Source organism: Sinohyriopsis cumingii, chromosome 2, assembly GCF_028554795.1.
Source record: "Sinohyriopsis cumingii isolate HCF-2022 chromosome 2, ASM2855479v2, whole genome shotgun sequence".
NCBI lineage: Eukaryota > Metazoa > Mollusca > Bivalvia > Unionida > Unionidae > Sinohyriopsis > Sinohyriopsis cumingii.
The window spans coordinates 129,007,942-129,022,989 of NC_142962.1; the positions used below are offsets into that span (position 1 = coordinate 129,007,942).

General features: G+C 34.5%; 1 protein-coding gene across 9 annotated transcripts in view; it reads left to right on the top strand.

The window, feature by feature from the left end:
• Positions 1-15,048, top strand: part of LOC149805811 (glutamine--fructose-6-phosphate aminotransferase [isomerizing] 2-like) — a 108,412-nt gene that overhangs the window by 76,527 nt on the left and 16,837 nt on the right. For 7 of the 9 annotated variants that reach the window (XR_016419795.1, XM_089950519.1, XM_089950514.1 and 4 more), the window contains 5 exons: positions 985-1,099; positions 1,996-2,123; positions 3,060-3,188; positions 5,724-5,762; positions 10,961-11,122. Coding sequence is in view for 8 of the 9 variants with exons in the window: in XM_089950519.1 (XP_089806645.1) it covers positions 985-1,099; positions 1,996-2,123; positions 3,060-3,188; positions 5,724-5,762; positions 10,961-11,122 (573 nt within the window). In the remaining variant the exon portion in view is untranslated. Of the gene's footprint in view, positions 1-984; positions 1,100-1,995; positions 2,124-3,059; positions 3,189-5,723; positions 5,763-10,960; positions 11,123-12,516; positions 12,679-15,048 lie in introns of all 9 variants that reach the window. The other 2 variants (XM_089950513.1, XM_089950515.1) reach the window with 1 other exon arrangement.

The window sequence follows — 15,048 nt, forward strand, 5'->3', positions numbered from 1 at the left end:
ACTGTTAAGACTCATAACATTTAGTGACAGGATGTATCTTAATTAGTAAGTAGTACACCCTCATAACAGAAATTGGTCACCATGACCCATATTTCATGTTTCATTGCCTTGGTTTCAGTCTGAAGGTCTGTTTATGCCAGAATCTTTAACTAGGTGGTTATCTGCATCCACATTAGTACCACACCCCTGCAACAAAGAAGGTCATACCTGGCATTATGAAACATGATAAGTACTACATCCTTATCTTATTAGGTCACTATGTTAATATTCAACATTTCATTTTTCTTCTGTTTGATATTTTTGCCATTATTGCCATACTCTTTAAACCAGGTGATTTGATATATCTCTCCTAATACCGCAACTGTGACCTATATTTCACGTTTTATGGTCTTCGGTTAAGTGGTTGCTAAATGCTCATGACCAAACTAGTTTTGTTGTGTTATCTTTCCTACTTTATCATGAACCTTGGTAAGTGGATGCATCTTGATAAATTATATATCCTTTCTGCCAGAAGAAGTCGCTGTAACCTACATTTCATGCTCAGTGAATTTGTTTGCTTTTCGTGTTAAAAGTTCATTCCTGTTTTTGCTTTTTGTGTTCCAGTCATGAAATTTGATAATTTGATAATGTTTACAATGGCTGCGGCAGACTAATGAAAGTAGAGGTGAGCTATATATAGTCCATTATACTAAGGTTTGACATGCTTAGACATGGGTGCAGAGGGGGGGGGGCTACATGTTTCTCTTTATTTTCCCTCTGAAAAGTTAATATACAGTCTCCAGCAGTGAGCTCTTTTTTCAGTCAAGGTATACATCCTGTGGAACATTGTATTCTTAGACCTACTTAGACCTACTCACGTCATTGTTTCATTAATAATTTTAAATGTACTGATAGACTGTGCATATACATTTAAGGTTAAAGAAGCAAATTTATTTCAAAGTCAAGTCAGTGTGACCTGCTTTCACAGTTCCATTTCTGTTGCAGGCATACACAAGTCAGTTTGTCTCTCTTGTGATGTTTGGACTTATGATGTGTGAGGACAGAATTTCAATGCAAGAAAGGAGGAGAGAAATCATACAGGGACTAAAAAAGATGCCAGGTAAGAGTTACATTTGATTGATGTGCTTATTTGCTGCAATTAATGAAATACTTTCTTTATGCTCAAGGAGCCAGACTAACATTGCAGTATAAATATAGTATCCTCCACAAAGTAATGTAGAGGATATAATTATCCGTATAAATCAGAATCCACTTGAAAAGAATGGAAGAGTCAACACATTGCATCTCTGTAGGTATTCTCATTAGAATTTGATACTTTCTGAAATATTGTTATATATGGAGACTGCCAATCTGGTTTTGTACGAACCCTTGTTCATTCAATTGTTTGTCAATTATTTACAGTTTTTGTGTGCAACAACAATAGCAACTTTTGAGATGTGTTTTGATATGCAGTCCATAAGAATATCAGATCATGGCTGTGTCTGTCCATCAATCTGTTAACAATGCAGTTTATGCTTCAGTATTACATACCTTCACCAAGAAATTAAAATGGTTTCCATGCCAAAAGTTGAGTTCTTATGAAGATGCTCTCATTAATCTTAGGCATATGCTTCCTTAAATAAGATAAAGAAACCTGTTGATTGGGTGACGGGGTTGTGGTGGCAGGGTCAGAGGTCAAATTTAAGGTCACTATAGCCAACAAAAGTAAAATGTTTTTTGTACAGTTCCTCAAGTTCTACAGAAGATACCATCACCAAACCATTATGGATGTGTCAAACCTATATGAATCGAAGCAATTTTAGTTTGGGCTCCGAGTTAAGGTTCAGTGTTTGTTGTAAAGTTTTTGCATGTACAACATAGTGAAGCTTTATTATAGCAAGGATGACAGTTGAGACACAAAGTTTCCGTGGTACTCTTGTGAATTAATCAGGTCACTTGCAGTGTGTCCATGACAATTTTACATTTAGTTACTCAGATTTTAACCTGCTCTTTCAGAAATGATCAAAGAAGTTCTGAGTTTGGATGGGGAGATCGCCAAATTGGCCAGTGAACTGTATGAGCAAAAGTCCCTACTTATCATGGGGAGGGGTTACAACTATGCCACCTGCTTGGAAGGTGCACTGGTAAGTTAGTGTTACTTGGACATTAAGTTTTTTCCTTTTCTCCTTTCCCTACATTTTCACCCACAGGAGTAAGTATTGTTATATGTTATTAAGGCAGCTGTCAAGCTGTCAGGTCAAAATATTTTAAGATTTGCAGCTAAACATAAAAAATTAAGGACAGAAGATATTATTTAATCTACCAAAGAGGTACGTTTGCAAGTTGTTCTATGTGTCAAGGAGATTTTCCTCATGGAAATAATTAAATAAAAGCAAGTTTCACCAGACTAACAATTTTTAGGTAAGCTCACAAATAAGATGATGCCTTAGAGACATAATTATATAATTGTCAAAAAATAGAACTTCTGATCTATGGTAAGAAAAATTAAAACATTACACAACTTCTCAATATTTGATACACTCAGTGTTTCCGATAAAAGGATAAATAGATTCCATATGCCTTAGTTGAGCTAATCTGATAATTGGGGGCATGATGTTTAAAAGCATTTTTACATATTTAATTCAACAGAATCTCCAGAATCTGATTTTCTAGCTGCGTATCCATCAAACACAAAAGAGAAATATTCCATCTACACTTATGAAATGAAAGTCTGGTATAAAATTGAACATAAACTTTGTGATATGTTAGTACTTTGGGGTCTTTTCTTAGTTATTCATGTAATTTTCCAATTATTGCAGACAAGTTTGTCTGCAGCGCACAGGAACCATTTCAAGCAATATATAGTATCCTGCAGCTTTTGTTCATAGAAAAAGGTTGCTGTTAATGAGTTTGCATTTTAGACAGTGCAAGATGAGATCCGTCTATGAAAGAGTGTAAGACAAGGACTGATAAATTCATTCATCACCTTAGAAAACATTCTGTGAATAATCTTGACCATTTCCCGATTGTATAAATTGTATTCCTTCAGTTGAAACTGTAACAATACTTTCACTTTTCAGAAAATCAAGGAGTTGACATACATGCACTCGGAGGGCATCATGGCTGGGGAGCTAAAACATGGACCCTTGGCGCTTGTAGACAAATCTATGCCTATGCTGATGATTGTCTGCCGAGACAAAGTCTACTCTGTAAGTTTTCTTGTAACATTCTACATTGTTGCAGTTCATTTATTTTTGTGGTTTCAATTTTGTGAACCTCGGCCAATTGAGGTTTGGTAATGCTTTGCATCCATTGTATGTGGTCCATCATCCCTCATCAGTCATATGTCATCAGTCAATCAATACTTGCATGTTGCCAATCAAATTCGGACGATTGGTTTATATTATCAAACTTTCCAACGAGATTGATAATGACCATGAACCATACTTATTAATTAGTTGATCTTGAATCAGATTGGGCAGTTTTTTGTTGCCACTGTTGAAGCCATATTTTGATAATATATCAAGTTTTTGCTGACTTTGATACTTTTCAACATCTAGACACTATATTTTTCATCCAGTTTATATAAGATTTGATAAACAAGTTTTTGTCATCAAGATCTTGGATTATGAGCAAGAGATTATGTCCATTAATTATGCCATTGTCTTTAAAACAGATTTTTTCAGGATAAAATAAAAAATCAAAAAAATCAATGTGATATAAAGTTTGAGAGATAGTTCTTAACTAGGGTTGTGTTCTTACAATTGCAGATAGGCCTGCTTAGTGAAGTGATCAACTGTTAAGTTATATAAGCCAGTCATGGAATGCCTCTTGTTTGGCATGGAATGATTTGGTCCTTCAAAGTCTGTGACATGATGTCTACTCTCCTTACTTAAAATTATCTTTCTTTCTAAAGAGGCACTTTCTATTAATGGCTCTTCTGCCCTTGTGACCTTGAAAGGCCAAACAGGATGTGTAAAGGGGCATAACTCAAATTTGGTCCTGAGAGGAAATGATTAATCAGAGTGGTTATGTGCTTTAGTATAGTTTGACAACTTCAGTATATCATTTTAAAAAATTCAGAATCAGTTCAATAGCAAATGCTCATGAAGAGTAGTTGTAATGTTTCATTAATTCTTGAATCGGTTTTCTGTTTAGAGATAAGAGAAGGAAGGACTTTATTTATGATTAAGATTATAATAGTTAGTCATAAAAAAGAAAAATAATTAGGATTATCTCAAAAGTTGTGTTCATCCCTTTGATCCTGTTTAATGTAGTATTACATGGATACTATAAGCCTTCATTATTCTTAATGCATTGAATATCAAGTTACATTTCTAGGCTACTTTATTTTGTGCATATGCATCAGATAGGAAAAAGTGGTCATAAATTATTTTTTGTTGGCTCTTTTAAATTGTGGTTTGAAGTACCAGTGGAATCTACAAAAAATGGTTCTGTGAATTTGCAGTTGTTCAGTCACTTTTACAGCATACTTGTCAGTTTTTCTAAGTTCCCTTTACAGCATGCGTATTATTTTCTCTCAAAGTGCCCTTGACATTATGCTTGTTAAATTCTCTCAAAGTGCCCTTTACAGCCAGCTTGTTAAATTTTCTCAGTGTCCATAATGGCATGCATGTTAAATTCTCTCAAAGTGCCCTTAATGGCATGCTTGTTATTTTCTCTCAAAGTGCCCTTGACAGCATGCTTGTTATTTTCTCTCAAAGTGCCCTTAATGGCATGCTTGTTATTTTTTCTCAAAGTGCCCTTGACAGTATGCTTGTTATTTTCTCTCAAAGTGCCCTTAATGGCATGCTTGTTATTTTCTCTCAAAGTGCCCTGCTTGTTATTTTCTCTCAAAGTGCCTTTAATGGCATGCTTGTTTTTTTTCTCTCAAAGTGCCCTTAACAGCCTGCTTGTTAAATTCTGTCAAAGTGCCCTTAATTGCATGCTAGTAAGTTTCTTTCTTAGTGTCTTGTTCAGCATACTTGTCAATTTCAGTATAAATGTTCTCATCAATTAAAAGCTCAACACAAGTGAAATGAAAGAGGTAGCAGTGATAGAACTCAATTAAGCCATTATAATAGGATCTGTGTCCATAGTTACATTATATAAAGAGCATTAGTAGTTAGTAAAACTTAGGGAACACTGAATCAGTATGCTTTAAAGTCAAAAAGTCTTTAACATTAGCCCCGTTCCTCTGAACATAAAGACTGTTCTTTCTTTGACCCATCAACCTTCAGCTCCTTCTCCTTTTTACATAAAGACCTTTCTTTCTTTGACCCAGCAACTTAAGATTTTACTTGAAGCATAAAAACTGTTTCTAAAAATATTAATTGTCAAGTTATTTTTTTTTAATAGGCTGGTATTTGTTTTGGTTATTTATACATTTATTGTAAAATTAATATTCTGAGCATGCCAAAAAAATACCATCATGTTTTTTATTGAAGAAACCATAATCTAGAAATATTTATTGCCACAGAAATTAAACTGTTAGGAAAGATAGTATTTTATGAACTATAGGTGTAGAATTAAAGGCATGCAAAATCAGGCTTTTAGCAACTTCAATTTTAAGTGACACCTTTACTGACCAAAATGGCAGGTCAATTTTAAATATTTTGTTCATTTGCTTTTTACAACTTGTGCTCTTGTAATAAATGTCACATATACCTCCAGTTAATGAAACTTTGGAAGGTCTTTGCCAGATTGATGCTAATATTAAAATGATCCATTGTTTTCTCTTTCAGAAATGTATGAATGCACTGCAGCAAGTCAAGTCACGATGTGTAAGATACATTTAATCAGTTTTTGACACCATGTTATGTAATTAAGTTGAGACTTGATCAGGGTGTAGGAGATTAGTTAGACCAGTTTTCTGTTTTGCACTAAGCAGCACCATATTGAGTTACCAGTAAACCATCAGTCAGCATAATGTAATGTTATTGATCATATTGGTCAAGTACTGAACCAAGGCTGACCAGTGTTTCTCTTTAATGAAAAGGGTTTTATTGAAAGTCATTGACAGTCGATACCTTCTACTAAGTTTGTCTTCCATATGTTTGATCAAATTCATGCAAGTGTTTTGATCTCACTCTTCAGTGCTAATAAACACATACGAGAGGGAGATTAGACTGGTTTCATTTTATGATTGCTAAAGATAACATGATAGGAGCTCAGTCAATCATAACAAAGTGGTCTCTATGAAATTTATTTATAATACAGCTTACCACTGTTACTTAATTTAACTGATAATAAGCTAATGCTTGATGACAAGGCCCTCCCCCTCCATCGCACATTAATTTTTATACAGTTTTAGCAATTATTCACAAAAGATGACTCTCTGAATAATAAACCCACCTTCAGTTTATGACGCTGGCCAATTGGTCTGTCAAGAGAAAAACTGTGTGCCCTATAAGAAAGTTAATTTGTTTTGTTTTTGAACAACAAAAATGATCACTCTCAGTATATGTAGCACAGTTGTGAACTGGTATGTAATGTGTTCATAAATTGGCTAGCTCTTTCAATATTAAAACCTTTTTTATATAACAATTTACGTGAATGCTCATTTTATATCAGTTTCTATCTTTTGTGTGTCCACTGAGAAATAAAATTTAAGCTATTCAATAAGTTTCATAAAATTTATATACTTTGAAATGAACACAAATGTAAGAGTTGTTATATCATATTAAAAAAATTCTGATTTGTTTGACAAAACTGCAGAATAGTGTAGTGAAATGACTTTAAATACATTTGGAATGCCTTGGTCATTATGTCTTTGCCTTGCATGATAATTGTGGCATCACAAGGTGTTATTATACATGTTGCATATATTAACTTAAATAACAGTAGTCATGTGATAAAAATCTGTATTTAGTAAATTTATTTTTAAACATTATATAGCTGTAATGTCCATCCACAATCACAGTCTGGTTTTTGAGGCAGAATTGATCAAATACTGATTGATTTTTCAGGAATTGGTGAGTTTTAATCACTCATTTCCATAGAGGACTTAGATTTGGGGTTTTAACACCACTTTTCAGTACAAAATGGGCTGTACATGGTGGCCAGTATAACTGGCGAAGGAAGACCCTGGGGAAAAAACCTGGTATGAACCACCAACCCATGGGAAGCTCCTGGCAAGTTTTCTTACATACCCACATTGGCTGAGCCCAAGACATAACCTGTATACAGACAGTGGTGAGATGGCAGTGGTCAGTAAAGGCGAGTGCTTTAGACCACAAAGGAAATGATCAATACTTTTTATCCTCATTGATAATACAGTACCATCTCAGGGTTTAATGGAATTAATCCTTTGACAAGGAATTTCAGAAAAGAGAACAAAAGGAACATTACAAAGCCATCACTGCACTGATAGGTGTAATGGCAACAGATTTTATTTCACCAGCCACAAGAAGCAAGACAAGGATCACTTTGATGATGGATTTGTCATTGATGTCACTGTAACTGTTGGTATTAAACAAGAATTAGTTTTGCATTAACATTTTGTAACAAAGTTTTCCTGGTGGCACTCCTAAAATTTCTTATACAGTTGAGATGCCACATTTCATAAAGCACTTTTATTAATCAATGACCCAGGTTGTTGTTATGGGTTAAATGCCATTGGCCAGCATAATTGGTGGATGAAGAACCTGGGAAACCCCCAGTATAAACTACCAACTCACAGGAAGCTACTGGCAAGCTTTCTCACATACCAGCCTATGCCAAGCCTGAGACTCAGACCCATGCGAACAGAACCGAGATGGCAATGATCAGTAAAGGCGAGTACTTTAGACCGCTCAGCCACCTGGGGTCCCCATCTTGTACCAGACAGCACAATTATACAATGTGTTATAAATCCCATGTATCCTAGGTTAGCATTGTACCAGACAGCACCATTATAGAATGTGTTGTAAATAATTGATCCCACTGTGCAATAATAGATCCCACTTGATGTCCCAGTTATATGTGTTGTAGATAATATATCCCAATGTACAGTTTGTGCATGATGGCCCCATTTCCAGATGTGTTGTAAATATATTATCCCACATTTTTATGCATGAACTGTGCACAGTGAACTCCATAATTAGTGTATGTTTTTAGAATGTCTAATCATATTTACCCATGCATGCATTAGTGTATGAATGTTGCAAGCCCTGATCCACCTGAGCATTATGTGATGACTGATATAGGTATATAATAAGGGTAAAAAGATCATGACCATTGAAGATTATAAGTAACTTATTAAAGATAAGCATATGTTCTGCATTTATGTGTCTATCAAAACAGCCCAATTATCAACACATCACCCCTAGTATCCATCCTTTTTGCAACTGGACATGCTTGCTACAGGAGGAGATACAACATATAGTGTAACCTGTATTTTACTTCATTTACATGGATTAGTTCTCTCATCAAATTCATGCCTGAACATTTTTGTGTATGCCCTATGTAAGACAGAGCATGTCATGTTATGATGCCCTATGTAAGACAGAGCATGTCATGTTATGATGTTGTCAGTCCATTTGCTGGTTGCCATTTTATTTTCTGCAAAATAGCTTTAGTTGTTTCCTTTGTACATTTACCAAAGTTTGTAGTTGACTGGAGATAAGAAAGAAATCTATTTCCAGGTCAAAAGGTCAAGGTCACTGTGACAGAAAAGAAATAGTTTTTATACTGTAACTTGAGTTATCCACCATATGCAGTTAGCAAACTTTGTGGATGGCTTGCACTTTGGGTGAGGGAGAAGCCTATGAAGTTCAGGCTTAAATGGTCACTGTGTCTGAAAGAAGCAATTTTCTGAACAACAACTTGGGGTCTCCATCATCTAATGTGTGGATGGTTAGGCTTGGGATAAGAAAGAACATTATTGATTATGGAGTTGAAAGATACCCCATTCTGCTGGCAGTTTCATTCAAGCACTTTCATTCAGAACAAATTTCCTTTACTTTACAAGCAGATTATTCGCCGATTGTTAGCGATCGATAACTTCAAGAACTGAGTGTGAACAAATTTCACTGCAATGGTAATATCTGCATCCAGGAAATCCAGTGCACAATGCTCAAAGAATCTGTTGCCAAAACTGAAATAAGACAAAAGATAGAAAATACAGATATTTAAAACCGATGGCAGATAACTGATGGTAACAGCCAAAATACTTTTAGTAGCATTCCACATCTTTCAATAACTGGAGTAATTTTTGACCACTTGAAAGTTGACATTGTAGCTTGGTCTTTTGCCTCTGATATTCAAGGACATCAGCTACTAATTGAAAATATTGAAATTTGTAATGAATGAGACACGGACATGGTAAAAATTATGTAAAAAAAACCTGATGTTGACTGATAGCAGTAGCGGGGAAACCAGCAGCAAGTTGACTTGCATGAAGAAGTAAAATCACTTTACATTTGTTTTGATATTGTCATTTGAATTGTGTTGAATGGTGTCCTAAACAATTTTTCATTTTCAACATTGTGGACAAAAAAAGTTGCCCATGAACACAAGGGCATTGAATTTTTAAAGTTTCATTGCTTTCCATTGCTCAAGACATTTTTTTCGTTCACAAAAATCCAGTTATTATTATTTGAACAACAATTTACAGGCAAATTAAAGACTTTGTTCATGAATGTTAGACATGATACTTCCAACTCCATTGCTGTTGGTTTATTGAAGTGCATTGCAACAGGGCATATTTGTCTTTGCTGAAGTTGTGATAAAGTAACTGGTCAATGAAAAAACATTATCACATGAATAACATTTTCTTTATTGAATACAGTCATATTTGTAGAGATTGGATTATGTAGTACATGATATTAAGATACAGTAAAACCTCATTTGTCTGGAACCTCATTGGGTAATGGGTTTTGTCCAAATATTTGCTTGTCTGTAGTTAGTATACTTAGCATCTATTATGTATCTGCATAAGCATTGTTCTAACTGGATGCATGCAAAAACATTTTCATTTGTAATATATTTTTGGCCCATACATCATCTTATGAGCTTTAAGTAGGTGGGGAGAAGCCGAGAAATAGACAACATAGCAACAGGGGTCTATGTTAAACTCATTGTAAAGGAAACAAATCACTAAGTAAAAAAATCCTGTTCCAGCAATAACATAATTCTGTTTTTAAATAACAAAGGGTTTTTATTTTTATATGAGTACCCAAGGGCAGCAAATCTTGCTGGAATAAATTTATGCAGAATTCCTTGTTTGAAAATATAAATATGGCAAAAAGGATATAATAGTGTCGTTCCACTGGTGAGAACAAGATATGTTTTGTCTAGTTTGACTGGATATGTAACAAAAATGTACACGGAACAAAATGTGTACCCAGTTAACAATCCGTTGGATCATATGATGCAAAATGTCCGGGGAAGTGTCAATTCCAAATAAATGATGTGTTACTGTATATGAATAATTGTTGACATGTAATTTATGACCTTGATATACTGCCTCTTTAGAGGTGCTGATGGTTTAATGCTTGAGGAGGTTAATAAATACTGCCTCTTTAGAGGTGCTGATGATTTAATGCTTGAGGAGGTTAATAAATACTGCCTCTTTAGAGGTGCTGATGATTTAATGCTTGAGGAGGTTAATAAATACTGCTTATTGAGAGGTGCTGATAGCTAGGGGCTAATAAAATACTGCAGGTAATAGTTACACATTCAAAATGTTTAATGTCAATGAAATGCACACTGGTGCAATTGACAAGTTCTACATAGAAATACCTTCATGTAGCTAATCACTATCAAGTAATGCTCAAGTTTCCATTAGTCTTTTATTCGTGTTTTTTTCTTGAACTTTTAGAAGAAATAATTATGGTTATAAAAAATGTATAGAGATAGTATGTCAAGGTCATATTCTGTACTTAGCATATGTGTAGAATGCATTTTTACGTAGTGATAATTCTAACATTTGTTATGCATAATAAAATCTTTCATGTTCACCATTATAACTCATTTTATTCCTCTGACAATCCCATTTTAGGGTGAACCCATTATATTATGCAATATTGGCGATGAAGAAACAAAGGCGTTTGCTAAACATAGTATTGAAGTTCCACAAACAATTGATTGTCTTCAAGGCATTGTGACAATCGTCCCATTACAACTGCTGTCCTTACATATTGCTGAGCTACGGAAATGTAATGTAAGCATGCTGAATCCATACAGTTGCCGTTTCATAGTTTTACGGCATTGGTTACCAAGGAATTTTATGCCAACATCTTCATTTTTCAGAATTTTCCTTATAGCATTAATCAGATCTTGTTTAGATAAATGCCAATATTGCACTGCATTTGTACTCTGCAAAATTGGTATTTTGTTTGTAGCGTGGCTTTTTTAACAGACCATATTCACAACACTGCATGTAAAATTAGAACTTTGTTTCTTATTTAGATATGACATACCAAGTGTCTAATGTAAAACAACAAAGAACATGTATTTGCAGAATCCATTAAATGATTTAGAATATTCTGACTTTTATTCGAATCAAAATTTGGTATTTATTAAAGTGTTAATTTATTGATCATCATTTCAAATTTTGCGCTTCAGGTTTCTGAATATGGTCTAACTTTGGGATCACATCAGGGCAATGCTTTATAGCACACACCACCAACTTGAATAAGAAAAAAAATGAACCATTTGATTGAAGTTGATGTTGATCATCTAGAATCTTTTATGGTTTTGCCTTTTTCAGTAAGCATCTCATAGGACAATACAGTGATCATCTCTCTAGATAGGTCACCACCTGACAAGAGGACATCTTGTCCTTCACATGGAAAAGACACATTTCTATCATTTTACTTTCCTTACACAAGGCTACTACTGTCCACTTATATGGAGGAATTTTTTTATTGCAGAACAGGTGGCCTTTATTAATGGAGCACTGTATTGTTCACCATATTAAAATGCATGGCTAGTTAAAATTAAAAAGTTAACCAGTCTATGTATTTGTTGCCACTTTATTGGTAACTTTAAATCCAGTCTTTCTCTTTTGAGTTTCTTTGTCAGACTGGTTCAGTGTTGTGTGTTGCAGTTGACTTGTTCATAGTTATTGTACCTGATATCTGATTCTTGTTAACTATGATTATATAAACCTTGCACCAGTCTAGCAAAAAAGGATTGGGCTTTTGTGAGAGAAAATTCATGGATTATCATTATTTTGCTGTGCAAGTGCACACATTCTTGTGTAATATTTTCATATATATTTAGCCAAAACAACATTTAACATCTGCAGAAAGATAGTATTGTAAACTACTTGTTAATTTTGATCTGATGACAAACTGTTAACAAATGAAATGTATTCCTCTTTACTGTACATAACATACACACGATGATGAGAAAATAACTATGATGTTCATGAATTGATTTCACAGAAGTTTGATTTGTTTTGCTTGCTTGTGATGTATGCACCATTTAGCTCTATAGTGGCTTGTAGTAATGCTTCAGCTAACCCATTCATATTCCATCCTTGTCAACTGAGTGCTCATTCATCATCATTATCATCCCATTATGTCCATTATGTAACCATCTCCATTATAGGGTCGCCCCATTTTATTATGCACCAAAGGTGATGAGGAGACCAAACAGTATGCATATAAATCGGTGGAAGTTCCCCTTACTGTGGACTGTCTCCAGGGTATACTGACTGTCATTCCTATGCAGCTGCTTTCCTACCATATTGCCCAGCTCAAAGGATATGACGTAAGATTTGTACTAGTATGGTTTGTTGTCGAGCCCATGTTAGTGGGAAGCTGAGCATAGCAGTCACTTTTCCACTACTGTCAGGAACAGTTTGTTTAGGTGTCATTTAAAGTTTTCATTGGCATTTATTTCTTAAACCTGTTGATAGATTCTCATAATACTTTGCATTAATAACTTTGATGCTAAGACAATTAATTCTACAATATGCTCACTAGCCCCTTTTACCTTGGTATTGAGATCCAGGTCATAGAAAATTGGTATTTGGTTTTGGTTAGTTTTTTTTCATTTGCTAATTATTTTGTAAACCCCTTATTAGATCATCATCATACTTGGCATTAATTATTATATAATTAAGACAATTCATTCTTTAATCTGTGTTCATGCCTCTTTCACCTTGGAATCAAGGACACGTACGAAATTGACATTAAAGGTTTGGTTAGAGTTTATCATTTGCTTATAGTTCTGAAACTCCTGATGGATTTTTTTCTTCAGACTTGAGATGAATCTATTAGGAAGCTAACGCAATTCATTCTGTTACATGCACTCTTCCTTTGATCTTGGTGTTGAGGTCACACATGGAAAATTTGAGAGAAAGCTTTTGGTTCAGGTTTTTAATATGATTACATTTCCTGATTGATTTTATTCATACTTTGCATAAGTCATTATGAAGCTAAGACCATTCATTCTGCAACATGGTCACTCAACTTTTCATTTTGCATCAATGCGTAGATCGTGGGCTCGACATTCATGCCCTGGCCTTTTTAATTATCTCCCCTGATCAGACAGCCTTACTTGGTTATTTTCATTTACCGGACTGCTCTTTACATCTCAGGTAAGAAGCAAAGTCAGCAACTTACATTCCACTTGGAAATCCCTATTGTTTTTAGTGTGTGAAACCTTTTGTTCTGGTAGATTTGTTTATTAGCTCCCCTTATTTGGCACACCAGACGGGCTACTGTTTACTTTACTGCCCTTCCCACCTCAGGTAAGAAGTAAAGGCAGCAAAATGTCCAAGCCTCAGAATTCACTTGAGAAGTCAAAACAACACATGACTTTGTGAAAACTGATTTCCTTTGGCATTTTGCATTTCAAAAGAAAATGTCAAGAAATTTTCATTTTAATTCCTTTTTATATTCTTCATAAAATGATAAGCTTAAAATTTTTATTTAAGAATGCAAAAGAACATAAGTTATAGACACAACTTTCTAGTGTTTTCACTGACCCAAATTTTTATATTTGGTAGATTGGAAATATTCATTGATAACAAATCTTGCATTATAAAAAAAAACAGCAGCTAACTGTTGCCATTTTAATCAAATCAAAATGAATCACCTCTTGTAAACTTAAATCCATGACCTGCTCATTGTTGATGGCATCGGGATGGTAGATCAAGCATGGGCAGAATCGTAAAATATTATCTGGGTCCAGATGATGCATATGAGAGATGATGCAACAATCCATATCAAGTTACTATGAAAGTGATATATTTATTATATACAGTCAAGTCTTGTTGGCTGAAACAGCTTGGATCACCTGTACTTATATTTAAGAGAATATTTAGAACCATGTTAGGACTAGTTGAGCCAAGCTACATACTGTTAGATCTCAAGTTTATTTCTTTAGATCTCTGGATGTTCAAGCTGTTAAGATTCTACATATTTGTTCCAAGTAGGAATTGAACCTCCGTCACAAGTAATGGAATACACCAGTACTCTGATCCACTTGGCCACTGGGAATATAAGACCTTAGACCTAAATAGTGCAAATAATGTACATACTTCTTTATAAGTCTAGTCCAAGTGCAAACAACGTAGACCATGATCTGCTGTCCCATAATTGGCCTGCATAACAGGGTCTGTGTTCTTTGTTCTACTGATCACATCTACAGTTTAGGGTCTAATTTGTTTGTTCTACTGATTACTCCTAACAAACTGCACAGACCCATATCTGCCAGTGCATTATGTGATGGCAGATCTGGGTCTGTGCAGTTTACAGTTGGACTTTTGAGTATATATGGTATAACCCTCATTTAAGTGGGTTTTTTTGTTACATGGTACATGATCACAAGTCACAGGATATATTTGCCATGATAATTCTTTTTCTTCTCATACTAATGATGGTACACGGTAGGTGAAAAAATGTGTCATATACATTTTGTTCACAAGAATGGGTGCTGCTGTTATCCATATCTGATCAAGGTGACATATTTAAAGACCGTTTTTAGCCTAGTTATTATTTGAATATTTTTCAGTGGAACATCTTTTTAATCTTTTTTTCAGTACAGTTGCTATCCTTTTTTGTTCAAAGATTTTATGGTACAAAAATGTTAATACTATTTCACATGTTTTTATTATCTTCATTTAAACATAAA